This window comes from Bos indicus x Bos taurus, chromosome 12 (assembly GCF_003369695.1).
Source record: "Bos indicus x Bos taurus breed Angus x Brahman F1 hybrid chromosome 12, Bos_hybrid_MaternalHap_v2.0, whole genome shotgun sequence".
Classification (NCBI taxonomy): domain Eukaryota; kingdom Metazoa; phylum Chordata; class Mammalia; order Artiodactyla; family Bovidae; genus Bos; species Bos indicus x Bos taurus.
This window is the reverse complement of record NC_040087.1, coordinates 86,362,632-86,390,620: the sequence shown is the minus strand read 5'-3', so window position 1 is coordinate 86,390,620 and position 27,989 is coordinate 86,362,632. Positions and strand designations below refer to the sequence as shown.

The 27,989-nt window shown below is 57.4% G+C and overlaps 1 protein-coding gene across 5 annotated transcripts; it reads right to left on the bottom strand.

The window, feature by feature from the left end:
• TMEM255B (transmembrane protein 255B) lies at positions 1 to 27,944 on the bottom strand. 5 transcript variants are annotated; one of them, XM_027558059.1, is made up of 9 exons: positions 27,778 to 27,944; positions 22,142 to 22,281; positions 19,105 to 19,167; positions 13,159 to 13,248; positions 12,704 to 12,784; positions 11,491 to 11,576; positions 10,912 to 11,071; positions 9,229 to 9,372; positions 1 to 3,071 (listed from the first exon to the last, which is right to left on the bottom strand). In XM_027558059.1, the coding sequence occupies exons 1-9, from the start codon at positions 27,830 to 27,832 to the stop codon at positions 2,733 to 2,735; spliced, it is 1,158 nt and encodes a 385-aa protein (XP_027413860.1). In that variant the 5' UTR covers positions 27,833 to 27,944; the 3' UTR covers positions 1 to 2,732. The 5 variants fall into 5 exon arrangements, with proteins under 5 accessions (XP_027413860.1, XP_027413861.1, XP_027413864.1 ...); XM_027558062.1 differs by lacking the exon at positions 1 to 3,071 and adding an exon at positions 6,111 to 6,540; XM_027558060.1 differs by lacking the exons at positions 22,142 to 22,281; positions 27,778 to 27,944 and adding an exon at positions 20,719 to 22,134.
• Positions 27,945 to 27,989: the final 45 nt, after the last annotated feature.

The window sequence follows — 27,989 nt, the reverse complement described above, 5'->3', positions numbered from 1 at the left end:
CTGCTGTCATATGTGGTCTGAGTTGACCTCAGTGGTTTTGTTTTTTAAATAGAAGAACTGTAATATTTGTTTGCATTTCATTTTTAGGTTTTCGGATAGTATGGATTAATTGATAATGGTTGTTGTGTGAAGGGCTGTTCTTAGGGCATTTGGTGGCATTGAAACCTCTGCCCTCGCTGCCTGCTGTCCCCCAGACATAGACAGACACTGTGACGGCAGAAACGTCTCTTACACTGCAGCACATGCCCTGGGGGAATCACCCCGTGACACCTCTGCACTACAGAGATGGGACATTTGACTCCAGTTCACACAACACATACTATTAGCTCCAGTAGAGTACATATTTAAATCTAAAGGCGATCTATAAAGCATTTAGAAGATAAGGTAAAACTCTAGCCAGTGGGCCCACTGTGATGCACCTCTGCTCTTTTCAATAAAGCTATATTGGCACACATTTCTGCTCACTAACTTCCAATTCTCTACAGCTTCTCTGCTGCTCTAGTCAGGACTCAGTGGTGGATTCACAGCTGTGGGCCCTCCAAACCTGTGCCTTTACAGAGCAACTTTGCTGACCCCTTTGATAAAAGAGTATTTTCATGAACTAGGATTTTTAAAAGTATTTCTTTAAAATATATAATAAAACAAAATACTCATGATAAAGAAAAATATTTAAAAATTGGGCTATGTTAAAATCAAGAACTTCAAGAAAAGGAAAGTTTCAGGAAGCTACCCAGCTTCAAGACTATGAAGCTGCAGCAGTCATACGGCCTGGTGTTGCCAAAAGAGTGAACAGTGGATCCCTGGACAGACAGAGAGCCCAGACACGGACCCCCAGAAAGAGTCGCCTGATCTTCGACAAAGGAGCGGGTGACACAGTGGGGAAAAGCGAGGCTCTTCCCTGATGGGGCTGCACGGAGGCCTCTGCACCGTCCTGGTGATACTGCTGTGATTCTGAAACTGCTCTAAAAAATAAAGTCCACTTCAAACAAACCAAGCGATCATCAAGAACATCTGTTCATCAAGGCAGCATAAGGAGCGTGACAAGACCAGCTGAGAAGAGGAAACACCGGGAACCTCGGTGACTGATTAACGTGGGGTAACCGTGTTAACCAAGAAAGGATAGAGCTCCTCCTGCAAATCGGTGAGTAATGACCCAACAGAAGACCGGACGCTGCTGGACAGGACAGGAAGTGCCAGTGGCCAAGGTGTCTGTCCACGGGGCCAGCTTCATCAATAAGGGGGAAATGCGGGCACAAACAGCACAGGAAGGAACCCCTGCGCCCACAGCTGTGAAAGTTTCTCGCGTAGAGTAGGACCTGATCTTGGCAGCCTGGAGCTGAGACTAGTCTGGGCTGACCCCAAGGACCAGGGCTGGGTGTTGTCCAACAAAGTCCAAGTCTCCCGTGCACCCTAAATCCACACCGGGAGCCCCACATACACATAGGAACCCCAAGACCAGCCAAGGCCACCCACAGCCGAAGGGGCAGTCACGGTCCCCATCTCAGGGCGGAGCACCATGGTCTGTCACAGGCACGCAGCTCAGCAGAGAACAAGCCACACACAGCGGAACCGCGTGCAGGTGGGCCCAGGATGGGGTGGGCAGCCCCGGCTCGGTGACGGCCCTGCTCTGAGTAGCTGCCGCTTACACCGGGGTTCTCAGCGTGCTTTCTGTTCAATTTATAGTAGTCATTCAGTTTCGTGATTAAAGAGTTTGAGCAAAGAGGAAAGAGAAAGGCAGGTGCCATCCACGAGCTGCTGAGGAGTGAGGCCCTGCCCACTCCTCTCGGGGCACCGGGAGGGCATGCCTGCTCCCAACAGCTCAGTGTGCTCTCCCCACGCCCAGAGGGGGCGAAGGACTGTCAGAACAGGAGGGCAGGCCTGGGGGGTGCTGGTGACTGCAGGCTCCCAATGCTGCTGCTAATGGGTGCCTTGCTAACTGAGCACGCACGGTCCCCTGGCCATGCTCAAAGAGCGTGTCCTCTGTGATCCAGCTCACACACCAGAATGGTCACTCTCCAACAGTGTGCAACTCAGCAGGTTTTAGCACCTTCACAAGGCTGTGCACCCAGCACTTGTGTCCAGTTCTAGAACATTCCATCATGGCAGCAGGGAACCGAACATTCCATCATGGCAGCAGGGAACCCTGTTCCCATCAACAGCCTCCCTGGCCATCCCACGCCCCAGCCTCCAGCCCGCCTCCTCGTCTGTGACCAAGGATGAGGCAGGTCACTCAGCAGAGGTGGGCCCCACCGGGAGCCACCCCGTGGTGGTGCCTGGAGGCACGGCAGTTACACCGCGTGGGCATCAGGCCCAGGGAGAGCCTTCTGGGCTGGGGAGGCCTTGGCAGAGATGGTCCCTGGGAAGGGTGCCTGGAGCATGCTGAGGCCAGGCCGGGGCAGGTGCTGTGTGCCAGGCAGGGGAGCTGCCCCAGAGCCTGGAGGGCAGGAGGGGGCACACAGGATGTGCGGGGGAGGGAGTCCCGGGGGCCGGGGAGAGGGCCTGAGCCACCAGCAGGCTGGGGCTGAATCGTTCACATTCTTTATGGCTGGGCTGAGGGATAGAGACATTTTTGTGGCCAGAGCAAAACTGCTGGCTTTGGAGTTTAATACTTTTTATCAGCTCCAGGCGAGATGGAAATACCTGGCGGGGAGACACCACGGGCGGGAGACGCAGGTGTGGACAGTCCGGGGAAACGCTGAGCCCGCTGAGCCCACCGGCGGTCGTGTCCAGGGTCACAGGTCAGCCCACGTTCTGGGGCGCAGGTTTGCTGCAGGTCTACAGCTGCTCTGCCGTTTGCTCCAGGGGCTGCATCTTCGCTCCCTGCAGCCCCGGACCAAGGTCCTCCCCGTCCAGTCACGTTGGGTCCGGGAACCACTGAGTGGATTGACATCGCAGACCACAGACCCCGGCTGCGCTGAACTTCGCTTCTTAAACTCTGGGCGGGTGAGGCACTTGCTATGGGACCCCGGATGGGTCAGCGGGGCCGGTGGACATCCTGACCTCAGGCAGCGCGAGGGGTGAGCCCTGGTCAGACCCCAGCGGAGGCCCACGCTGAGCTCTGCCGTTACCTGCTGAGGAAGCCAGAGGCCTGGGAGTCAGTCGTGGGATTTCTGGCTCCAGGATGCCCCCGGCTCGGGGCTCATATCCGAGTGCAGGAACTGAGGGGGCGAGACAGGGCACCAAAGGAGAGGAAAGAGAACTCCTTCCTGGTCTCAAGCACCACCCAGCCTGTGGACACGGAGTTTCTGCTCAGGTGTGGCGCCCCGCCCTCTGGAAACGCTGAGCCGACCCCCAACGAGAGCAGCTCTGGGGCTCGGCCCCGATGTCCTGTCTCCTCTCCTCTCCTCTCCTGCTCTTGCCTGGCAGGGTGGGCACCAGGTCAGATGCTCCCAAAGGGCAGGATGCCAGTGCCCCACAGGGCAGCAGCTGAGCTGGCGCCAACACCAGGGCACCAGGGAAGCCAGGCCCTCCCCCCAGAGGCTCTAGCCTCGGGGCCACAGAGGGTCCTGGGATCAGGCAGTATCCCCGCCTTGACCGACACTTCCAGGAGTGACGACAGTGGACACATGAAGGTGTGTTCACACCACAGCACGGAGCCCAGGATGGCTGTAGGCAGAGCAGGAAGCCCTCATGCTGACCCACAGCCCTGTGCCCAGAATTCACTTTCAAGCAACACAGTTGAAGGCGTTTAAACATCACGTGTTTCTGTACTTTGAACCCAAAACACTGAGTAGGTGAAATTAAGGATCCCCTGGACAGGAAGGACTCCTCCTGCAGCCCACCCGACCCAGACAGACACAGTCTCACTGGCTCCAAGGAGCGTTTGTCCACCCAGGACTGTGAGGTGTGGTTTGTGTCCTTTGATGCGTTCAGGGCGGCGATCGGGGAGGGCAACTGGATGGGCACGCCCCGACCCTGAGCAGGCCACTGGGTGCCACACACGCAGAGCCCTAAGTGCCTGCAAGGTCCACCAGGTGTCCCCGGGAAGCGGGGACAGACTCTGCATCTGCAAACAGACGCCACGAAGGGAAGGAGGGATGACAGGACCTCACCTGATATGAAGCAAAGTGAGCAGACACGTGTGACGGGGCTGGGGAGGGGGCTCCTGGCCACTTCCCCTAATGGCGGGAAGCCAGGCGTGCCTGCAGTGGGGAGGGAGGAGCTGGGCCCTGGTCCTCAGCCCGCTGGGGTCACTCGATGGCTCCTGACTTGTGACCAACACCCTGCCATACTCCTCAACATAAAGAAATGTCTCGGTGACTATGAAACTCTTTATGAAAAGCCTCTAAATGTGTATGTGTGACTTTTGCAAAGTCAGGAGTTTGCCTCCCTGCCTTTGTGATGAGGACGGCTCACATTAGGGAGAGGACAGCAGTTCGTCCCCAGCTGCAGTCCGGACGCCCCCTTCCTTCCCTGCACAGGGGCACCCGCCCTGGGGCTTGGGGCGCACACTCAGCCTCTCCAGGCCCCAAACACCTGCCATCGTGACGTGACGCCCCCAGAAGGGAGAGCTTTGCAGAGAGGCTAAGTCCTCAGCCAGCCAGCCAGCCAAGTGAAGGACGTTTCAAAGCCTCCACACTGTTTCTCAGTGGCCACAGGGTCCCTCTCAGCCGATGGAATTACTCCGCCTAAATTTTGCTGGGTTTGTTTTTAACAATATGCCCAAAGCGAATCAAAGAATTCAGCAGGATTGGTCACGATGACTGACCTAAAATTCCAAATTGATGAGGAGTGGCCTTGCTGGGTTTGTAACCTTTGGAGCTAAGATTCCAGGACAGCAGGGGGTGGGGCCGTGTCCTGCCCACAGAGGCCGCAAGGCCAGTGCCGGGCTGGGCCCACCCGCAACACGGGGCTCGTGAGCCCACATCTGACAAAACACAGGCGTGTTCGCTTTACCGCACTTTGCACACACTGCCCTTTTTGTTGTTGTTACAGACTGAAGGTTTACGCCACCCTGAGCGGAGTGAGCCTGCTGGCACATTTTTCCAGCAGCGTTTGCTCACTTCGTGTCTCTGTGTCCCATTTCAGTAATTCCTGTGATATCTCCTGTGTCTGTGGCCTCTTGTCCCGGAGCTCAGCATGTGTCCTGTGATACCTCAAACTCTTTATTATCATAGTTGTATAGTGACTCCTGATCAGTGGGCTTTGGTGTTACTATTGTGGTTGTTTAGTTATTTTTTAGCAAGAAAATGTTTTCAATGAAGCGATGTACCTCCTTCCGGCAGACACAACACTGCTGAAGGCAGACGGGGGCGGGGATGGGGGGACGGGGCCGACACCACCTGCCGCTGCTGGGGCCAGGGAGTCCGTGCCCACCCGCCCTGCTTGCTCACCCCGGGGCCAGACACTGCACAGATCCCTCCCTGCTGTAGAGACGCATCCACTCGCTCGGAAGAGGGAGACGCGTGTGAACCTAAGGACCGTCCTGAACGTGGGGGCTGGAACGGGTCAGTTGGACGGAATTGCGTCCCGGCCGGCAGGGGGCGCCGGAGACCGCGTCTTGTTGAGACTCGGCCGCCTCTCCCCTCTTCCCCGCTCCCCTCCCCTCCCCCACTGCTCCTCCCCTCCCCCCCACACCGCTCCTCCCCGCCCACTTCCCTCGGGCTGTAAGTGGGGACTCAGGTCTACGAGCAGCTCCAGGCCTGCGCTCACCTGCTTCCTCAGGCGTGTCTGGGTCTTTACTGGGCACAGCTGCTCCCAGGTGGCCCCTGCAGGGGTTTCTCAGCAGAGAGCCGGCATCTTAGGGGTGCCTGCTCTGCAGGCTGGGGGCCCATGTGGGGTACCCCCGCTAAGGACCAGACCCGGCTCTGCTGGACACCCCGGGGGCTGACAGTCGGACAGACGCAGCCCCAGGAGCTCGCCGCCCCCCAACCCCCGGACACCACTGGAGCAGAGCCCACGCGGACCCCCGGCCTGCACAGGCCGTGGACGCAGAGCCGGGAGGACTTCCCTTGGGCAGACGCGCACCAGGAGGGCCGCGCTGAGGGTGGCCACCCTGCTCTCCCCGGGAACGCACACACGTGAACAGCACGTCTCCTGGGAAGCGGCCCTCACCGCGCACAGCCACACTTCCTTCAGTAACGTGCATGATGACAGATGAGGACAGAAGAGAAACGAAACTGCTCTGTAAGCGGTGAGGCCAGAGCCCAGCGGGAATTATAGCTCAGCTGGGGGTGTGGTCTCACGGGGCGGGGGGCGGCGGGAAGGGGCGGAGCGGCCTCACCACTGGGGTCCCCCGCATGATCTTGGCCTCTCCTGCACTGATGAGCCAAGGAGGATCTGCAGGAGGGTCTGTAGGGGGGGTCTGCAGGAGGGTCTCCAGGAGGCAGCCACAGTGGGGAGGGGGCTGCTTTGAACAGACCAAACTACTGCTTTCCATCTCCACCCTCTGCATCACGGTGTGTAGGGAGGGGGCTTCTCCCCGGGGAGGAGGTGGGTGGGGGCGCTGAGGGGGTGCCGGCAGCTGGAGCTCGGCTGAGGCTGTGAGTCCTCGGGCAGAGGGAGGTCGGAGCCACGTGAGGCCGCGAAGCCACCGGGCAGCTGCAATCAAACAGAAAAGCCTCCTCAGCCCATGGGAGCCCCTCAGAGCCCACTTGGGCTCAGCCCCCAGGCCCAGGCCCGCAGGCGGTGACTGCTCCTGATGAGGCTGAGTTCCCAGGGGCCACAGGAGGCCCTGATTCAGCCCCACGGGGCCCCCACCTCGCCTGCGGGACACTGGTCTCGACACTCAGAGGGTGGCCGTTGACCACCTGACACTACACATGGACACGTGAGCCCTGTCCCAGGAAAAGGCTGCCCAGCTCGTGTGGGGCCTTGGGCTTACTCAATGCTTCATATTTTAAGGGGAAAACCAACATCAATGTTTTCCATAGTGCATGATGGTTAATTTTATGCATCAACTTGGCTAGACTACGGTCAGTGCCCAGGTGCCAGACTGCCGTCTCGATGTCACCTTGAGGGTGTTCTGTAGCTGTGATGAGCATGTAGACCAGCAGCTCACACTATCTGTTACAGCTGGGCCTCATCCGATCAGTTGAAGAGGAATGCCTGAGGTGCCCGAGCAGAGGGAATTCCACCTCCAGATACCTTCAGATGCAAACTGCAAAACCCATTCTTCCCGGGGCCTCCAGCCTGTGGCCTGCCCTACAGATTTTGGACTCTCTTCCTCTAGCTCTCCATTTCTCTACCTGTGAGTCTATACACGTACCACCTCCATCTATAAACACATCTTTCTGTGTGTCTACTCTGTGCAGACACGCTACTAGCTCTGTATCTCAGGAGAACCCGCACTAACACACCTAGAGGCAAGTGATCCTGCAAAGCAAACGCTGGGGCCTGGCACAGCTTTTAAACAAACAAAACTCCCAGTTTTTTTCCACCAGCCAACAAACCTCTTAAATTTCTCTTTTGTTCTTAACTTCTAAGGGTTAGAAATGCCTGCTTAAAACCAACATTAAGTAAGTAAAGCAAGCAACCCCTTCTGCAATGGGACAAGGTGAGTGCATGCAGGCTCTGGTCTGCAGTGGGGCCGAGTGGGTCCTTGAACTCCACCCATCAGGAGCCCAGGGCCAGGGGGCACCTGCCTGCCTGCCCCTCCTCCTGGAGACCCTCTAAGGGGGCTCTGGGATCCAAGGGCCCTGGGCCCCTGCCCACCTCTGTTGCTTTCTCTCTCTCAAATTCACACTTCTTTCTGACCTCAGATGACAGAGGAAGTCTCTAGAGAACATCCTCTCAGGTCAGTGGGGACCGCAGCTCCCACTGTGCACGTGCGTGCTCTGTTCTTCATTGGCAATGAGCCGCTGAGAGAACCAGGGAGTAAACCACACCAACCACAGAATCAACCAGTGGGAACCACAGAGGAGCTGGCAGGAACCAATGATAAATCAATAAGGATCACAGAGCAAATGACCAGGAACCATGAACCGAACAGATCACCATGGACCACAGAGAAAACCACCAGGAACCACAGACAAAACCACCAGGAACCACAGAGAAAACCACCAGGAAACAAGGAACAAACCGCCAGGAACCAGGGAGGAAGCCACCACAGAGCAGAATTAAACCAGGCTCTGCTCACACAGGTGATACCATCAGGAGGGCAGACAAAAGTCCTTAGTAAAGGGGGCGAGGCCCTTATTTACCAGATGCGAGGCCCTTAGTGACAGTGTACAAGGGCCTTCGTTACAGGATGTGAGTTGATTATCGGTGGGTCCTTATTCCTGCATTTCCTGACCAGGCAGCCCAGGGAATAAGGAAAGTGAGTTCCCTTCTGTGATTTCTCTTTTGACTAACTGCTCAAAACAGCCCCCGACAGCAGCTCACTCCCCCTGTCGTGTAGGAGTGTTTTCCACTGCCAGTGACTGGACAGAACACTTGCAGAGTCCCTTTCCTCCTCCGCTGGGAGCAGAGCTGGGAGCAGCCATCTGTCCTTTTCCTCCTGACGAGACACACACGGCATCTCCTTGGAGTCTGATTACTGCTGTGTGTGGAATTGTGCTCCTACACGTGCTGCTGGTAAAAGCTGATCAGGCCCTCGTCGTCATCGATACAGACCAGAGGATGTGCCAAGACCACCCCCCAAAACAGAGGCCCTCTGCCCCCGAGGCCACAGGACAACAGTCGAGGGCACTCTGGCCATCACGCTGGGGCTGCACCGGTGGCTGGTGGCAGGCCCGGCGATGCTGCTCTATGAACAAGGCTTCGCCCCACACGCCTCCTCCCACAGCACCCCGAGGCCTCCAGAGCTGTGTGAGAGTGAAGCCTGCATGGTAGCCGCTGTCGAGGTGGGGAATGGCTGGAGGTTGGAAACCCGCAGGCACCACTCGGGGACTCTGGCACGTCCTGGGGGCCAGGCAGCTGGCCCGCCCAGTCGCTCTGGCCAGGAAACTGCAGCCAACTTCCGGGGGACCCGGATCGGGGTTAGGAAAGCTGAGGCCCCGAAGGGTCAGCTGGCTGGGTCTCCAGGGCCACAAGGAGCAAAGGACACCCAAAATGCACCCCTGGGGCCGTCGGACGTCCTGAGAGGGGCCTCGGGACGCCCTCCGTGTCATCCCGCCCCCTTGCTGGTCCACACCAGCTTCACCACCCCCACCTCATCAGGAGGGGGAGCCACAGACCCCGCACTCCTTCAGCCCAAGCCCCCGGCCCCCGGGTCCCACCTGGGCAGCACGTCCCAGGTGAGGGCTGCCTGTGACGTGAGCCCCGCCCCGGCCAGGGCACTCGGCCTACCTGGAGGGGCAGCGGGTAGGATGAGCAGGTCGGGATGGCTGGGGGCCTGGGGCGAAAGCCCGAGCAGGCCAGGATCTGCTGGGCGGGGTCGTAGAGGACCCGAGGTGCCATGGACGGGCCGTAGGCCAGCTGGGCCAGCGGGACCTGCCACAGAGGATGGAGATGCATCAGCCGAGCCTGGCTCTGGACAGCCCCGTCCGGCGGTCATACAGGAGACAGCCGTCATCCTGTAGAGTCCCCAGGTGACAACGTCCACGTCCTCCCGCGGGTCTCCCTCTGACCAGAAGTAAAGCTCACCTGGGACCTGCCTCCAGAGCCCTGACAGCAGAGACCTTCGGGTGGCGAGTTAAGTGTCTCCGTTTAAGATAATTCTTCAATTATAAGACGCACTACACTTACAAGAGCATCTACTCATAGGTGTAAATTCTAAAAAGTCACTTTGCTTGCTTCTCCTAACACCCAGAGCTCTGGGTTTGCGAGAGGAAGCTGTCCAGCACATAGCTTACACACAGCTGCGTCCTGTGTAATGAGTGGCCTTTCTGGGAGGTTGCCACATTCCCCAGAGAAGCTTCAGCGGTTCTATCACAAACTCAGTGAGCACAGGACCCATTCTGGGAAGCCCATCGGGCTGACCACCGTCCCTGGGGACGGACCAGCCACCTCCGCCAGGCTCGCAGGGCCCGGAAGCAGACACTGTGCGCCTATGGAGTCTAACCTCCCTGTCCTCGGAGACTTGCCAGGGGAACACTCTGACCTGCAGGAGAAGCCCCCCGGAGACTTGCCAGGGGAACACTCTGACCTGCAGGAGAAGCCCCCCGGAGATTTGCCAGGGGAACACTCTGACCTGCAGGAGAAGCCCCCAAGAAGGCCCCACAGACCCTGGCTGTCCCAGGGGCAAGAGGACCAGCTGGTTGCCGAGGTTTGTGACCAAGCAGAAAGCGGGCCTGGGGTCTGCAGGGCAAAGTGGGAGCCAGGGAGAAGGGTGGTTACGGGGGCACCGGGGACTCTCGTGGTCTCCCAGGACTCATCTGGGGTCAGGAAACCTTCCAGAAACACATCACAGCTCTTGAGAGGCTCCAGGCTAAGCTCAGAGATGCGGGCGATAGCCAGTCTCCGGGGCAGCGGTAACAAGCCCCCCGTCGGCTGTTTGAGCGGGGGAGGCGCTGGGGTCTGGGCCGCGGGGGGCCATTTGGAGGTGCATTCACACCTCCTTTTCTCTAAAGCTGGGTGACGGGAGCATGGCTGCTGGTGCAGGCGGTTGTGGGCACGCCCAGGTGTCGGGGGCCTCACGTGCGGCACCTCCGGGGATGGGGGCAGTTGTGGGAGGTGCCCCACAGGATCCACTCGAGAACACGGCCTGGAGAAGCCAGTCCCCTGGGGAGGATGCCAGCCGTGGGGAGAGCCACCCAGACACTCAGGCAGGCTCTCGGGAATGCACACGGAGTCACCTGTGCCTGGGGAAGTGTAGGCCCGAGCCCCAGACCCACAGGGAGGAGGCGCTGGAATTCCGCAGGCCTCGGGCCAGGGAGGTGTGGCAAGGCCTTTGGGGATCAGGCTCCACGTCCTGCTCTGTCCCTGAGTGGGCTCAGGCCGCTCACACCTCAGGGAGGACACTCACACTTCAGGGAGGATGGGCTGAAGGGCCGAGGCTGCGGTTAGCCTGGCAGGGGCGAGCGTACTCACCACGTCCTTGAAGGCCCCCAGGACGGCAGCAGTGATGACCCCCAGCAGCAGCCCCAGGACGTTGAGCACGGCTGAGGCCCAGAGCAGCCAGTAGAGCTGGAGCGCGTCCCGGCAGGCGCCGACGCCCACAAACTCGTGATAAATGGGGGGGCTCTGGGTGCTGCATGGCAAGGGGCACGCGTCACCTGCAGCCGTGGAGGCGCTGCCTGGGTGGGCAGGGGGGGCCCAGGGCCCTCGGCAGGGAGACGCAGCAGGCAGCGGGCCCCGAGGCCGTTTTCACCCGGGAATGCCCCAGGCCTCTGAGCAGAGCAGGACACACTGCCCCGCTGGCCCCACATGGGCCCAAAACTCCAGGGGTCCTAGGCTTCGGGGGGCAGTCCCCACAGAGTGGAGATTTACCTCCAGGAACTGGACCAAACCCTGGAACAATCCCTCCAGCCTCGGGTGGGGGGCAGGGCATGAGGCTCTGAAACACCCCAGGGCCCTGCTCCTGCGTCCAGCCGCTTCCCAGGGAACCGCACTGACACGCCTGCCCAGGCCCCAGGCCCGCGCCCCCTGCCCTGCCCTGCGGCCTCTCACCCCTGGCAGTCGTAGAGGTCACAGCAGTAGCAAGTGTTGCTCTTCACCTTCAGCGGACACCCACCGTTCGGGGAGTGACAGGTGACCTGCAAGCAGAGAGGCAGCCAGGCGCCCACACCTGCCCTGCCCTGCCCTCACCCTCACCCAGCTCTCTGCCCCCAAGCCGGGCAGCCGCCCCTCCCGAGTGCATGCTTCCTGACCCGCCTGGTCTTCTACCAGCTCAGGTGCAGAGGCTGGTAGGCGACACAGCCTCCCTGCTGGGGGAGGTAGGGGACCAGGTGACCAGCGCCTGCTGCTGGACGAGGTGGGGGAGAGGGCCTAGGCTCCATGCCTCCAGGGAGGGACCTCTCCAGGTGGGAGACCCTCCAGGGAGGGACCTCTCCGGGTGGGAGACCCTTCCAGACCTCCCAGCAGCTCCATCTGACCAAGCCAGTCCCCACACCATAGAGGCCTCCCCTCCTTCCTCAGCGATTTGTGACCAGTGTCACGAGCCAAGCACCCCCATGTGGGCGGTAAGTGGAGCAGAGACCACCCACCTGCAGAGGGAGGCTGGGGACCCTAGGGAGGACTTGCGGGGAAGAACGAGCATGAGTGAGGACCGGGACTCAGGCAATGGCCCCCACTGACCAGGACAAGGCCCCAGAGCTCCCTCCAGGAGTGCGGGCCAGGCCCTCAGAGAAGGGGTGTCCCACATGGGCAGGCAGCAGCAGGCGGCGTCCCCAGAAGCCACGAGGCCTCAACCACGCGCCTGCTCCCACCTTCTCCCCACCACCCGCCCCACACCCCTCCTGCCTAACCTCTGCACACAGCGTCAGAGGCTGTGTTTAACCAAACTGACCAATCTTCACAGACAAGACAGTGAGATAAGAGATGGCAGGACAGAGGGGGCCACGCAGCCACTACACCCCCGTCGCTCCCAGAACAGATGTGAAAGCACGCTGTGTCCTCAGCCCGGGACGGCCAGCAAGCTGGGGCCCACGTAAGCACTAATTAGTCAATAAAAGGCTCATCTCAAAAGCCACACAGACTGGACAAGTGGATGCGGGGCTACTGTGAGTCCAGGGTGAAGGTGACGGCAGATGCCCCGCTCCTCACCAGACACGTGGTAAGACAGGTCACAGACACGCTGGGGCCAGGACAGTCCAACGGGGACAGGGCCATGTCCCCGGGACACAGGCTGCGGGTCAGAGAGAGGACGAGCTCTGGCCCTTACCTCCGTCTGGTGGACGTCATGTAGGTAGCCAGCTCCGCTGGAGTGGAACTGGCACCTGCCCGCCATGAGGGGCCTGGGCTCCTGGAGGGAAGTGGAAAGGGCAGCCTCAGCACAGATCGGCAGCCACCCGCAGTGAGTTCAGACCTGTCACCGCAGGCTCCGAGCCCGAAGGGGCGAGGCCATGGCCAGTGAGAGCCCCCGGGGGATGCGGCAGGAGCACCACGGCTCACCCCAGAGCCACGGAGAAGGTGGGGAATTCGGGTCTAATGGCGACTGGCCACGGTGGGGGCAAGGGGAAAGGGGGGAGGACAGCCCAGCGACCGGACAACACAAGGGCACGCAGACAGTGAGGGTCACCGAGCTGGGTTCCGCAAGAGGAAACTGAACTTTCGACAATCTCTTAAACGCACACAGCACCTGAGACCTGAACCAGGACAACCCGGGGGAGGACTCACAATGTGCCGAGCGGCGAACACGCCATCCACAACGGCGCAGCAGAAGGCCGCCACCACGCCAAAGCTGACGAACACGATGGCCGCCACCAGCTGGAAGCAGAGACAGGAGCGGCTCGGGCGCGGCAGAACCTTCCAACGCCCCCCTGCTCAGGTCCCAAGTCCCCGCGGAGCCCCGCAGCACCTCCCCGGGGTCCTCGCCTGGAACCCCGCAGCAGCTCTGCAGGGTCCTCACCCGGAACCCCACAGCAACTCTATAGGATCCTTGCGCAGGGTTCTCTCCTGGAACCCTGCGGCAGCTCCGTGGGGTCCTCACCTCCCACCATTGCTGCTGGTGACCCACCACCCTGGCCCGGATGCCCCCTCCAAGCAAGGCCTACCCGGTCACTTGCTTGTTTCATGGGGTACGGGGGGTGCAGGTACACAGGGAGCTGTCATCCCACCACACAGCCTCGTGGACAAGCCAGGGCCTCCCAGAGCCTGGCAGTTCCTTGCTGTATCAAACTCTGCTACCAAGACCCTGATTGCATTCCACAGAAAAGCCTGGGCTCAGACACAAGCGTTTCTGCAGGACGGGCTCTGGGGACCCAGGGGCCACAGGTGCCAAGGCATACAGTGGGCACCTCCGCATGCCAGGACCCAGGGGACGAGTGGGCCCTCCCCCACAGCCTGATGCGCGCCCCTGATGACCCCAAGGACGCTGCCCAAGGGATACAGTGGGCACCTCCGCATGCCAGGACCCAGGGGATGAGTGGGCCCTCCCCCACAGCCTGATGCACGCCCCTGATGACCCCAAGGACGCTGCCCGCTTCCACCATGTGCCTCCTCCGATCTGACAGCACACAAGCCTCACTCTCACTCCCCGCGTTTCTATTATTCATGAGGCTAAGAACCTGTCCTCTTGTCTCAGATCGGCCATCTCTTTAACACTTTTTTTGATATTTCTTGTGAAATGATTTCAGGTTTATGAAAACAAAGAGCAAAAGTGGAAATTTCCCACGTGCCCTCCTGTTAGAGTCGCTGGTGTCAGCCCTGCACCAGGACCCCTCCAAGAGCCACGCAATCCACAACGTGAGGGCATGTTCTCCGTCCTGGGAAGTGTGTAAAGTGACCGGAACTTTCACCCAAACTTCTGTAAAACAAGCTGCCAAGTAGAGTACGACACTCATGCACATGGCAGCTCATCTTCAGCTTCCAGAACGTGGCCAGAGGCGGCCCGCTCAGCCATGGGGCTGTCCCAAGGGGCAGGTGGCCGGGCGCCTTCCTCATGGCCCCTCCTCACTGTGCAGGTACTGGGTCTGCCCAACACCTGGCCGGAAAGCCTGCTCCAGTGGACAGGCACACAGCCTCCTGGAGGGCGCTGCACCCCCGCCGCCTCCCCCCAGGGCCCTGCAGCGTCCCCGAGCAGCAGAGCTGTCCCTAGAGATGGCTCTGCTGGGCCGGCAGGTCTGCGTGCAGCCATCACTGGGCCGTCTGGGGAGTGGGTGTCTGCCCAGCCCATGTGCCTAAGCTGAGTGCTGGCCCCTGGCTGAGGACCCTGCCAGTCTCATCACAAATGGGTGTGTGAGCAGAGCTGTCATCAGGCCCGCTGCCCTGGTGAGGCCTTCGGGCACCACCTGACGACCTCACAGACCCGCGCTCCTCGTCCTGGCTGACAGCCAGCTCTGAACTGCAGTCTCCGCCAAAAGACCTTCACACCACACCTCCACCCAACTGCCTCCAGGCTTCCCAGAAAGCACACACGTTCCAAAATACCCTGCCACGCAGGGCTGCCTGCTGCAGATGTGCGAACATGGCCTGGCTCAGTTTGCACAGGTCCCCACGACCTGAACGTCCTCATCAACCCTGCCTGCTGCAGATGTGCGAACATGGTCTGGCTCAGTTTGCACAGGTCCCCACGACCTGAACGTCCTCATCAACCTTCAGGAAACGTTGGAAGCCAGTGCTAGCATGATCACAAGTGTGATAAACCCGGCTCAGGGACAACCGCACGTGTGGAATTGCCCGAGAACCCAGGGTCCAGGCAATGGTGCTGGGAAAGACATTGGAAGTCCTCTCCTTCAAGCCCTAGGCTAGAAATAGGAAACCTGTCAGGACAAGCGTTAGGAGAGCGTCCTCTTAGCCAAGACCTGCGTGTCCTGGGCTCCGTCACAGCTCCTCATCCTTCCCAGGCCTCGTGGCCCCCTCCACGAGGTTTAACATTAGCAGAAGGACCACTCACCCCTCAGAAGGTGCCTCTCCTGTGTGAGGGTGGCCAGACCCCACAGATGTTGCAGAGAGGATGTGTCTGTTGCCCTGGCAACCATAGGAAGCTCTGGGTTATGTTGTGAATGCACCTCCCTGTCCAGTCGGGATCTCTTCTCCGAGGAGAGGGACAGCTGTTACTCAGTAGCTAGAAGGTCATCTTCGAATCTCTGCTGGGCCCACCGTCTACATTCCAACAAGGGCAGGTGATTTTAAAATGCAAATACCAAGCAGATAAGGTTGTGATATGAAGAGGGCTGCCCAGAGCTGGGTGGAGATGGGGTGCTTCACCCCAACAACAGGGTCCAGAGAGGACACAGCCCAGCCAGGACCCAGGAAAGCGAGCACTGTGAATCCACACACTGAAAAGGAGAACGACCACAGGCCTCAGGCAAAAGCTGGAATGTGGACCCGTCTCATGCTATATACAAAATCAACTCTCAGTGGTAAAGAATCTCTCTGCAATGCAGGAGATATAAGTGAGGCAGGTTTGATCCCTGGATGGGGAAGATCTCCTGGAGGAGGGCATAGCAACCCACTCCAGTATTCTTATTTGGAGAATGCCATAGACAGAGGAGCCTCGTGGGCTACAGTCCATGGGGTCACATAGAGTCAGACATGCCTGAAGCGACTATGCAGACATGCTCAGACCAGACTTAAACGTAAGTGATAAAACTTCTAGACCTTGGGTAATCTTCATGACCTTGGAACTGGCATGAGATTCTTAGAAATGACACCAAAACATAAGCAACAAAAGAAAAAGTGAGCAAAATGGGCTTCATTAATACTGAGACAGGACTGGAAAAGGTCAGTTTTCATTCCAATCCCAAAGAAAGGCAATGCCAAAGAATGCTCAAACTACCGCACAATTGTACTCATCTCACACACTAGTAAAGTAATGCTCAAAATTCTCCAAGACAGGCTTCAGCAATATGTGAACCGTGAACTTCCAGGTGTTCAAGGTGGTTTTAGAAAAGGCAGAGGAACCAGAGATCAAATTACCAACATCCGCTGGATCATGGAAAAAGCAAGAGAGTTCCAGAAAAACATCTATTTCTGCTTTATTGACTATGCCAAAGCCTTTGACTGTGTGGATCACAATAAACCGTGGAAAATTCTGAAAGATATGGGAATACCAGACCATCTGACCTGCCTCTTGAGAAACCTATATGCAGGTCAGGAAGCAACAGTTAGAACTGGACATGGAACAACAGACTGGTTCCAAATAGGAAAAGGAGTATGTCAAGGCTGTATATTTCCACCCTGCTTATTTAACTTATATGCAGAGTACACCATGAGAAACGCTGGGCTGGATGAAGCACAAGCTGGAATCAAGACTGCCGGGAGAAATATCAATAACCTCAGATATGCAGATGACACCACCCTTATGGCAGAAAGTGAAGAGGAACTAAAGAGCCTCTTGATGCAAGTGAAAGAGGAGAGTGAAAAAGTTGGCTTAAAGCTCAACATTCAGAAAACGAAGATCATGGCATCTGATCCCATTACTTCATGGGATATAGATGGGGAAACAGCGGAAACAGTGGCTGACTTTATTTTTCTGGGCTCCGAAATTACTGCAGATGGTGACTGCAGCCATGAAATTAAAAGACACTTACTCCCTGGAAGGAAAGTTATGACCAACCTAGATAGCATATTAAAAAGCAGAGACATTACTTTGCCAACAAAAGTCCGTCTAGTCAAGGCTATGACTTTTTCTGTGGTCATGTATGGATGTGAGAGTTGGATTGTGAAGAAAGCTGAGCACTGAAGAATTGATGCTTTTGAACTGTGGTGTTGGAGAAGACTCTTGAGAGTCCCTTGGACTGCAAGGAGATCCAACCAGTCCGTCCTAAAGGAGATCAGTCCTGGGTGTTCATTGGAAGGACTGATGCTAAAGTTGAAAGTCCAATACTTTGGCCACCTCATGCGAAGAGTTGACTCATTGGAAAAGACCCTGATGCTGGGAGGGATTGGGGGCAGGAGGAGAAGGGGACGACAGAGTATGAGATGGCTTGATGGCATCACCGACTCAATGGACATGAGTTTGAGTAAACTCCGGGAGATGGTGATGGACAGGGAGGCCTGGCATGCTGCAATTCATGCGGTTGCAAAGAGTCGGACACGACTGAGAGACTGAACTGGAACTGGAATACTGAAAACTTTTATGCCTCAAAGGACACCATCAAGAAGGTGAGAAGACACCCCAAGGATGGCTGGAGCCCCTGAAGGTCCTCTGTCAGATAAGGGACTTATGTCTGGAGTACACAGAACTGACAAGACGTGACCGAATTTAAAAATGGCCAAAGGACCTGAATAAACATTTCCCCAAAAATGATGTACAAAAACCAACCAGAACATGAAAGCAGCTCAGTGTCACTCATCAAGGAAAGACAAATCCACGACAAGCCCCGTCACACCCACCAGAGTGGCCGGCGTGAGACAGACAGCACTCGCCCTACTCTGCGGGAGCTCTGGCTGGAACCCTCTGAGGAGCTGCCAGGCTGTTTTCCAGAGAGGCGCCACCTTCCCCACATCCTCACACACCATGGGCGCCCAGTGCAGCCACTGCGGCACTGATGACGCCGCAGGAAGACGGAAGCAGTGTAGAGGCGGAAACACCAGCACCATCTGATGTGAGACGAGGCAGAAACGGCACATCCCTTCTGAACCTCACAGAGGCCTGCCACACTGAACCAGCAAAATTAACTAGCATTCTTATAGCTCTATTTCCCAAAGGGGTACATCAGCAACACAGATTCCAAATGGAAACACTCAATAAAAATCAGGTTTGTAGCACCGATCAAGGCTGGCATGCATAGCCCACAGACAGACAGCTGTGGACGTGTCCTCTGCAAAGCCCTGTGAACCACAGTCCTCCTGGCTCTGTGCTGATCCTCTCTCCCCAGTCTGGGAGAGGCTACGCGCTATCATACACCAGAGGCAGGAGAATATGCGAGGGCTCCTGACTCAAGCACAAATGCTCACACGTGCGTGGTTTTGCCTGAAGTTTATCCACAGTGACTTAAACTAGTGACCAGCCCTACACTTCTCTTCCTGTGCCCCAACCTTAGCTGCTAAGACACCACATGAAGCTGTGGGACATAACCCACAGTCCCAGGGGTGGGGCTCACTTAGACGAGGATGTGAACGGCAGCCACTCAGGCCCGAGTCTGGACTTACAGTGCAAAGCTAGGGGCTGATTCTGGGGTGCTGGGTTGGGGCAGGGCTTTCCTAGGAACACCTACAGCTAGAGCTGTGAGGGGGACATGCCCTGCCCACATCCCACCCCCCCAGCCCTCACACTCCCCCCAACACTCCCCATCCCCACACGCCCCACCCCCACACCTCCTCTATACTCCCCTCACACGCCCCACTGCCCACAGCCCCCCACACTCCCCCCACACACTCCCCACTCCCACACCCCCACACTCCCCACTGCCCACACCCCCCCACACTCCCCCCACACACTCCACACCCCCACACGCCCCACACACTCCCCACTGCCCACACCCCGCCACACTGCCCCCACACACTCCACACCCCCACACGCCCCACACACTCCCCACTGCCCACACCCCCCCCACACTCCCCCCACACACTCCACACCCCCACACGCCCCACACACTCCCCACTCCCACACCCCCACACCCCCCCACACCCCCACACCCCCCCACTGCCCATATTTGAAACAACACACATTCTCACCATTTGTTTCCTGTTCTCCATCAGGTTGATGCCGATAATTCCTAAGAAAGATCCAAAGCCCAGCTGACGCCAAAGGAAAACAAGGGAGAGAGCGCTCAGGTTACAGGCCTGACGGCCTAAAGCGGACACGGAGCAGTGACCACCCACCTCAGGACATCCCATCAGAGAGCACGGCTGGCCACCCCCACCGCCGGGGCTGGAAGCACGAGTGGTGGGGATGGGGTGGGCGGTGGCTCACGCCCGACGGGTGGGCCTCTCCAGAGCCATCAAAGCCGGCGTAACAGTGAAGCTGCCGTGTTCCCAACCGTGTTCCCAACCGTGTTCTCATCTTGTGTTCAAATACCTGAACTCCTACAGTGACAAACTTTTTTCTTGGGCTCCAAAATCACTGCAGACAGTGACAGCAGGCATGAAATTAAAACACACTTCCTCCTTGGAAGAAAAGCTATCAGCAACCTAGACAGCGAATTAAAAAGCACAGACATCACTTTGCTGACAAAGGTCCGTCTAGTCAAGGCTGTGGTTTTTCCAGTGGTCGTGTATGGATGTGAGAGTTGGACCATAAAGAAAGCTGAGTGCTGAAGAATTGATGCTTTTGAACTGTGGTGTTGGAGAAGACTCTTGAGAGTCCCTTGGACTGCAAGGAGATCCAACCAGTCCATCCTAAAGGAGATCAGTCCTGAATATTCATTGGAAGGGACTGATGCTGAAGCTGAAGCTCCAATACTTTGGCCACCTGATGTGAAGAGCTGACTCATTTGAAAAGACCCTGATGCTGGGAAAGATTAAAGGCAGGAGGAGAAGGGGATGACAGAAGAAGAGATGGTTGGATGGCATCACTGACTCAGTGGACATCAGTTTGAGCAAACTGTGAGAGATAGTGAAAGACAGGGAAGCCTGGCGTGCTGCAGTCCATGGGGTCGTAAAGAGTCGGACATTACTGAGTTGAACATTTCACTGAGCTGAACACTGAGTAATGTGAACAACACATCATTGAACCAATTCTGGGAAAAGAGCGTCACGGGCCCCCACCCCAACACGGAGAACATCTTCACAGGGACCCGTCCTCTGTGTCAGGGGGCCAGAGAGAGGCCCATCCCAGGGTTTCTCCTGGACCATTGGAGGAGGACGGCTGACCTGTTGGGGAGGATCAGGAAGCCGGAAGGGCTGTTCCAGACAGACAGGCTGACACCCGTCACTCAGCTGAGCAGGCGGTAACTCCCGGGACCATCCGCTCGCCCCCCGGCCTTGGCTCTTCGCCCAGGGGGCGGGTGACGTGGGTGCAGGGGGGAAACCCCCGGGCTGTGCACGTCTCAGCGCCCAGGGGTGCAGGCAGCCTCACCCCACCGTGCCCACCCCGGGGAGAACGTCTCAGTTTCTGAAGAGTGGAGTTCCAGCAACGCCGGGGCTGCTGCTCAGAGCAGTGGGAGACAAGCCCCTTGGGGACACACAGAGCGGCCTGAGACCCGGCTCTGGAGCCCACCAGACGCTGCCCGCGGCTCTGCCTGCCTGCTGGCTTCCGAGTGACCATGAGGAGCAGGCGGGGGCGGCCAGCAGGGCTGGGGCATCTCTAAGGCCATGGCACCAAACTGAATGCATAAACGTCAGACCTACCTGTGTCCATGAATGTCTTCTCTGTGAGGACATCCATGAGACAGACATGAACACACAGATGCAGTTTTCATCAGTAATTTTAAAATTCTCAAGCAGTACAGAAAGACGAGCATTTTCTTCCAAATATTGCAGTCCTGCTCCACCATCCAAGAGAGCAAAATCCCCTCCAATATAAATAAATTAAAGTACGTCTATTGTTGCCTTAAGTTCCATGTTTTCAGATTTGAAAAAAATTCTCTTTCCAAAATGTTGAGGTGTTTGCACCCTCTCGCCCAATTTCTGCTTGAGACACACCCTTCGCCACAGGGTTGGAGCTGTGTGTCCCCAGAAGTGATTTTCATCCTCATTTGCCTTGAACAAAGCTCATCTGTCGTGTCCACCGTTTGCCTTCAAAACCATCCTGCTGAAGCCAATTCTGCCCTGGTTGATGCCCAGGAGGCAGGTTCTCTGCAGAGCGAGGCTCTGAACACATCCGGGGCGTTCTGAAGGTGAACTCAAGGTGAGCTCCTGAGCCACCGAAGCTTGGAGAACACGGAAGACCTCCTCGCGGCTGATCCTGACGCTCTGCGGTCACCTGGAGGACACGTCCTCTCAGCCGCCAGCCCCAGCTCCCGCCGCCGTCCAGGACACAGGCCAGGAAGCCAGATTCTCGAGAGATTTCACTGAGAACACCATCCGCACAACACTGCTCGTGGGGGTTTACTCACAAAGGTAGACAGGGAGGTAGCGTAGATTCATGCAGCAGAAAGTACAGAAAGAAAGAACAACACAAAGACGGAACGAGGGTGTTTGTAAAACACCTTCATCCTTGCTAAAATGGCACCAGGATCATTACTCCTCTGGACTCTTAGTGAGAAATTAAATAAGCTTCATCTTTAAGGTCTGTTCATCTCTGTGTGAGACTCCGCCCCGGGCATCGCGTCTGATAAAGGGCAATGTCACGGCGCTCCCCGAGTGCAACGCCAGCGCCGGGAGCAAACGTTACTGCCAACAGTGCACACGACCTCATAGTTCAGAGCCTTGATGACCCCGGATTTGGGGGCTGCTGTTGCCAGGTCTGGCCAGGCCGTGACTTTACCGCAGGGGGTCACTACCCAGAGGCAGAGATGTGGACCGCATCAGCTCATTTTTCTGCTGCTCCCGTGCGGCCGTAGCAGCATACCTCCATCCAGGCCTCGTGGCCTCTTTTAAAGTCCAAGTCCAGTTTCTGAGAGGGTTGGCTCCCTCTGGGGACCCTGGGGAGGGCCTATCACACTCCTTGGCTCCGATTCCTTTCCCTCCCCACTGCTCAGGACCCTGCACACCACGATGCAGCCAACCACCTAAACTCCCACCTCTGCGGGGCTGGGGTGGTGTGTGTCAGCACCACACGGAACCGTAGATCCTGGGCCCCCAGACCCGCCCCCAGGGACCCGACACTCACAATGATGCCGGGGTAGTAGCCGCCCACGGTCACATTCTCAGTCCTGGTGGTTGCAGCCAGGCCGACGGTCAGGATGGAGGCGGACACTGCCAGCAGAGCCCCCACAAACCACAGGGCCGTCTTCTTTCTTCTCACAAACTCTGCCGGGGGAGGACACAGGAGGAGCCGGTGGGTAAGGTGCTGGGCTCGGGGAGGGTCCCGGCACCTCGCAAGCATCCCAGCAGCTCTTGCCAGCAGCCCTCTGCTCACGGGCAGGGCCTGGGACGCACTCCCCAGGGACCGCGAGTGTCTGCCTCCATCCTCCCCGCCCCAGTCCTGAGAGCAGGGACCGCTCGCCGCCCCCTCCCATGCCCAGCCTGAGGTCTTGCCCGCTGCCTCGCTGTCACCTGGTGAACCACACAGACCCCACTGGTCCTCCTGCACGGCCGCCCTCACCCGGGCCTCCGTCAGACCGCCTACAGTGAGAACAGGAGCCTGGCCACCCTCCCCCAAGGCCCCCGCTGCACCCAGAGTGTCTTAAGCCACGGTCACCATGCACGCGTTCTGTGTCCACTTCCCTAACGCTGCCTCCTAGACAATGGGCCCTGCGGGGGGTGGGCGGTGCTCTGTCTCGTTCCCCGACACCCCCTCTTGCCTAGGACGGCGCTTGCACATGGCGGGTTCTCAGTAAACACTGGGCTGGCCAAGCCCTCCCCAGGTCCCAAGTCCCCCAGCCCTCCACCCCGGCCCCAGCCCACGGCAACAGCCAGGCAGCCACTCAAGCAGGGGCCTGGTGCTCCCCAGGCCTGGACCCCACCCCAGCTCCAAGGCTGGTCGGAGGACCTCTGCACCCTGCCTGGACCAGGCCATGCAGGCTAGGCACAGTAAGGGCGCCTGCCCCCTCCGGGCCACCCATGAGTCCACGCTGCTCTGAGTTCGCCCTTGTCCCAGGCTCCACCCCAAGCCAATCCCACTCGCTGGCCCACCTCTAGGTCTCGGCTTAGCACCAAACTCACAAGACATCGAATGGGAGGCGCAAAAAGTATAAAAGTGTGCAGAGCTCACCACCACCCACCTGCACATCTGCCTCCCTCTCCCCCTGTCAGCGGGGCCCATTATTGGATGTGGAAATGGGCCAGCTGAGAGGTGGCACTTCCCAGCCTCTTCTGCTGGGTAATTACATCCTCAGCAAATAGTCTCCATCTCAACAAGGGTGTCAGCTGGAACCTCCTGGAAATCTCTTAAAGGAACCATTGCCTCTGCCTTTCTCCCCTTCATCCTTCCCACAGCATGGAGTGTGAGCACAGAGACCGAGCCCCTGCAGCCATTTTGCTCTGCGAGGAAACCTCAACAAGGGAAGTCGCACCCAGAGAGAGGCAGAGCAGAAAGACAGCCCTGGCTCACCCACCTCCAAACTCTGCTTAGGTAACAGAATCACATCTCCAGACTGCAAGGCACGACTGTGGATGCCCTGGTATCTGTAGTCACAGAACTCAAGAAAGCAAGAAAGGAACCCTTCCATCACTGGCACCTCCCTCCCCCAAGCCTTGACTTCTGGGTTTCGTGTGGAACTACCTTCCCCACACGTGTCTCAGGGAAGGCAAGAAGTCTTGTTTACAATAACCATAATTGTAATACTAATACTTATTACCGTAATCAAATCTCAGTTACTCCCATCCCTACGTGGTCATCAACAACCACACAACAGAGCCAAAGACAGCCAGGCAGAGGGCCGGTGAGAGACCTGCACGGAGCCCAGCCAGGCTGGCATGTTCTGCTTGTTGCAGAGTTACCTGTCTTGATGCCTGTGACTCCAGAACAAAATGGGATGAAAGAAAAGCGTGGTGCTTCTTCCCACACCAAAGTTTTCAAAATCGATGGGTTTGTATGTGTGTTCGCTGGGGAAGCAGCTGTGCATTTGACCACAACCACCATCTTAGATCTGGACCATCCCACGGACAGAGGGGCCTAGTGGGCTACAGTCCACGAGGTCACACAGAGGTGGACATGAGTGACATACATGTATACCATCTCAGATGACCGCAGTCCCCGCCAGCAGCACTCACCCGCCTCCGCTGCTCTGGACTGTGCATCTGAAGATTTACACGCTGTCTGGAGTCCAATCAGCAAAGCTGAACGGCAGGCCAAGGTCATGCCACCCAAAACCAGATTGTCATATACTCAGAAATAAATTACCCAAAACCCTGAGTCAACGTGCTGACTCAGAATCGCTTGGTCAGCCTGGGAACACTGCTCTACCCACTGGCCTGGCTGGGGCGAAGCTCTCCAGAAGGTCACTCCATTCCGGAGGCCCTCCACCCTTCACCTGCTCTTTCACTGCTATTTTCCGATAATTTTTATTACAAATATATAAGACCTGTTTAGGGTGAACCATTGAGAGGAGTGTCCACAGCACGCACAGCCCCGGTGTGAGCGGACGAGGCCCACCTTTGGGCCCAGCGGGCCCGGGGTCCCCGCGGAGGGCTTTCCCTCATTCACTGCTGTTCGCTGCATCGTCCTGGCACAGTCACAAGCATGCAGAAGCAATCACTTATTTCTCCTTGCATATTTAAAGCCTGAAACCAAGGATTCAAGTAGAAGCTGGTTTCCCCCGGAGACTGAAAGGTCAGCGGTTATGACTGATCTGGGGTGTCTTGTAGGGGGAAGAGATCATGGGAAGGCAAAGCCACTTTGACAATGGGTGAGTGAGAGAAAGTTCCCTCCCCACGGGCGACACCCTGTCCTGGGTGATTAACTTTAGCATGGCAGGTACATTGAAATAAAGGACGCAAAAGTTAAAAACACATCTTCTACGGTTTGGAAAATTAACGACGCTGTTACCTTGGACACTGACTTGACAACCACACCAGTGACACAGGGCTCTCCAGCAGCCAGAGGGGCCCTCTAGCCTCCGCCCTGCCCACCTGGCCCGGGGCTCACCTCTCCTACGTGCTGGCCACCCTGCCCAGCCCCGAGCCCCATAGGGGAACCCACAGCCGTGCTGTGTCCTGGGCAGTGCTCGCCCTCGACCACTCTTCCCGAGGGCCCAGACCAATCTCGGTTGTAAAGCATATTTTAAGAGCAGTAAGATGCCGGAAACAAAATTTTATGGGACTAAGTGTTTGACGAAATTATCAAATGCCCTCCTCCTCAGAGGGCTTTGCTATTTTTACTATTTTAATGCATTATAGGTTCGTTATGCTCAAAATAATTAACTGACATCTCAGTGCCTGTTTCACACCACCGATCCGACTGTTGGACCTGATCTCTTAGCTCCGTGAGCCCATCTGGCTGACCCCTCGCCTCCCTGCGACGACACTCTGGTTCCGAAGGCTCCTCAGCTCCGCTTTGATCGGCCCCTTTAGGAAGCTGCATGATGAGTGGGTATAGAAGGGCACCCACCGGATGAATGGTTTTTCTGGGGCCTCGTCAAGTCCGTTAGTGACGTCCTGACAGGCTTCGTCAAAGGCGTCTCCTTCAGGACCATGTGAAGCTTCCTGGAACCATCTTCAATCTAACTGCACCATTTCACTGCATTTTCCCAAGTCTGACTTTCCCTGTGAAACTGCTACATGATAAACAGCACAGGGCCCAAGCAGCTCTTTGTCAGGATTGTGTGGTAGCTTCTGAGGGAACGTGAGGTCTGGGAAGACAGCAGACGGGGAAGGGATGGCTCTGAGCGGCCTTGTTTCAGTGACACAGGCTGCAATATCCAGACTCCAGGCACGAGAGAGACACTATGGCAGACCCCAGCCTGCACTCGGCGTTTAAACCTGGGACTTCACGTACACATCAGACAATGAGAAACGAGCTCAAGAAAAGACGGTGGGCCGCTCCTGACCATCACACATGTGCACTTTTAGGTCAGGTTTTGGAGAGGAGGTGGGGGCTGTGCTGGAGGGAAAAACCAGACTCCCTGACTTGTTCCTTCCTGTCCCCTCAGCAGGAGTCTCACATGCGCATCGTTACAACTGAAGCAGCTAAGGCTGTGCCCTGACTGTCAGCTAAGTTCTCAACCATTGGGCTTATAGCTGTGCTGGCAATTTACACGACTGTGGTGGGGCTGCCAGACACGCTGAGTGATTGCAGGTGCCCCCACCCCTCTGACCCTGCAGAAGCAAGACCCTGAGAGCAGGGGCCATGGGGTTCTTGCTTGACATGGGGTTCCCACACCTGTATCGCTTCATGCTGAATGAATGAATGATCTGCAAGTGGGGATAATGACGACTCCCTGCTCGCCTGCCGTCTCACTGCTACAGGGTGCAGTGAGAGAGCATAAATGAGGATTCTAGACGTGATGTGATGCATGTGATAGCTAGAGGGTCATGGTTGGTGTTAACATTAAGATGGCTCAGCCCAGTGTTTCTCCCCTCCCAGCCTCCTCCAGCCTCCCCTTCCAGCCTCCCCTCCCCTCCCAGCCTCCCCTCCCAGCCTCCTCCAGCCTCCCCTTCCAGCCTCCCCTCCCCTCCCCTCCCAGCCTCCCCTCCCAAGGACAGAGTAGAACCAGTCACTGTCCCACCCTCTGCACCTTCTTCACTGAGTGGAGCTGGAAGCATCACAAAGTGTTGGGGGGTGGCGGCAGTCACCTAGCCACCCACTCCCAGCGGACAGGGCCCAGGCCGCCCAGAAAGAAGGAGCTTGTTTAATCACCTACTCTTAACAGCGGCCGTGGAGACAAAGCAACTGTTGCAGGGAAATGGACCACGACACAGGGACAAGCCCTCAGCCAACAATTTCCCTTTTATTCCACTTTTACACAGAACACACCCCCCAAGGGTGTGAACCCAGAAATGTAAGGCAGAAAACACCCATAATCCCATCCCAGCCACACTAATGTTTAGTATTCTTAAGTAAAAAACCAACTCTTAGCATCTTTTAAATTTAAAGTTCCTCCTCAGAAGAAAAATCTAAAATGTTATTTTTAAATCAAGTCATTCTAATATAATAATGGAAATAACCACAAGTACTTAATAACTATAATAACAACTATCTGTTAGCATCAGTAACTGTTTGCATTTGGTTTTAGAGAGTGTTGGTCACAGAATTGTTTCTTTTAGAAAAACTCCTAATTCCTCGGTTATCATTTAAAAATCAAGTGACATCACTAATCTGGTTTTTAAAAAGACTTTGCAGGGCTGGGAGTTAAAACCCGCATTTCCTGCTGGATGGTCTGTGAAGCCCTTCAGGACCCAGGCGTCTCTGCACCCATCCCAGAGCCTCTTCTCTTTGGAAGTCTTCCCGCCTCCCCCGTCAGGAAAACAGCCCCCTCCTGGCGGCCTCCGGCAGAGAATACAGGCGCTGGCCTCCTGTGTCCCAGCCCCGGCTTGGCTGCATCAGGCTGGGAGGGAAATCCTTGAAATTATGGAATCGTCTGGGGAGGGCGCGGGGAGCCCAGCAGCCCAGGGAAGCCCAAGGAGAAAGAAGCTACCTGGCCCCAGGAATGACCTTTTCCTAGAAAATTTTGGAGACTGAAGTTGGGTGGAAGGATGAAAACAGAGTCCAGCTTGTGCGGGCCATGGTTTACTGTCTGCAGTAGAAGACGGTGGAGAAGAGGCGGCAGAGGCCCGCGCAGTCGGGACCCTCAGATGAGAGGTGGGAGGGGGCCCGTGGGAGCTCGGGCACCGGAGAAACGGAGCCCGGCTCACCTGCGCGCTCACCTGTCGTGTCCAGCAGGGCCAGGGGCCCGGGCACCGGCGGCGGGAGCGGCTGCATCCCAGGGCTGCTCTCCCGCTGCTGCGACAGCGACCGTGGGGCGCGGGGCCGCGAGGACCAGCCGCGAGCGCGGGCCCTTAGGTGCGCTCCGTCTGGCCGCAGAGTCCCACCCGGCCCCCGCCTCGCCCCGCCCCTCGCCTCGCCCCGCCCCTCGCCT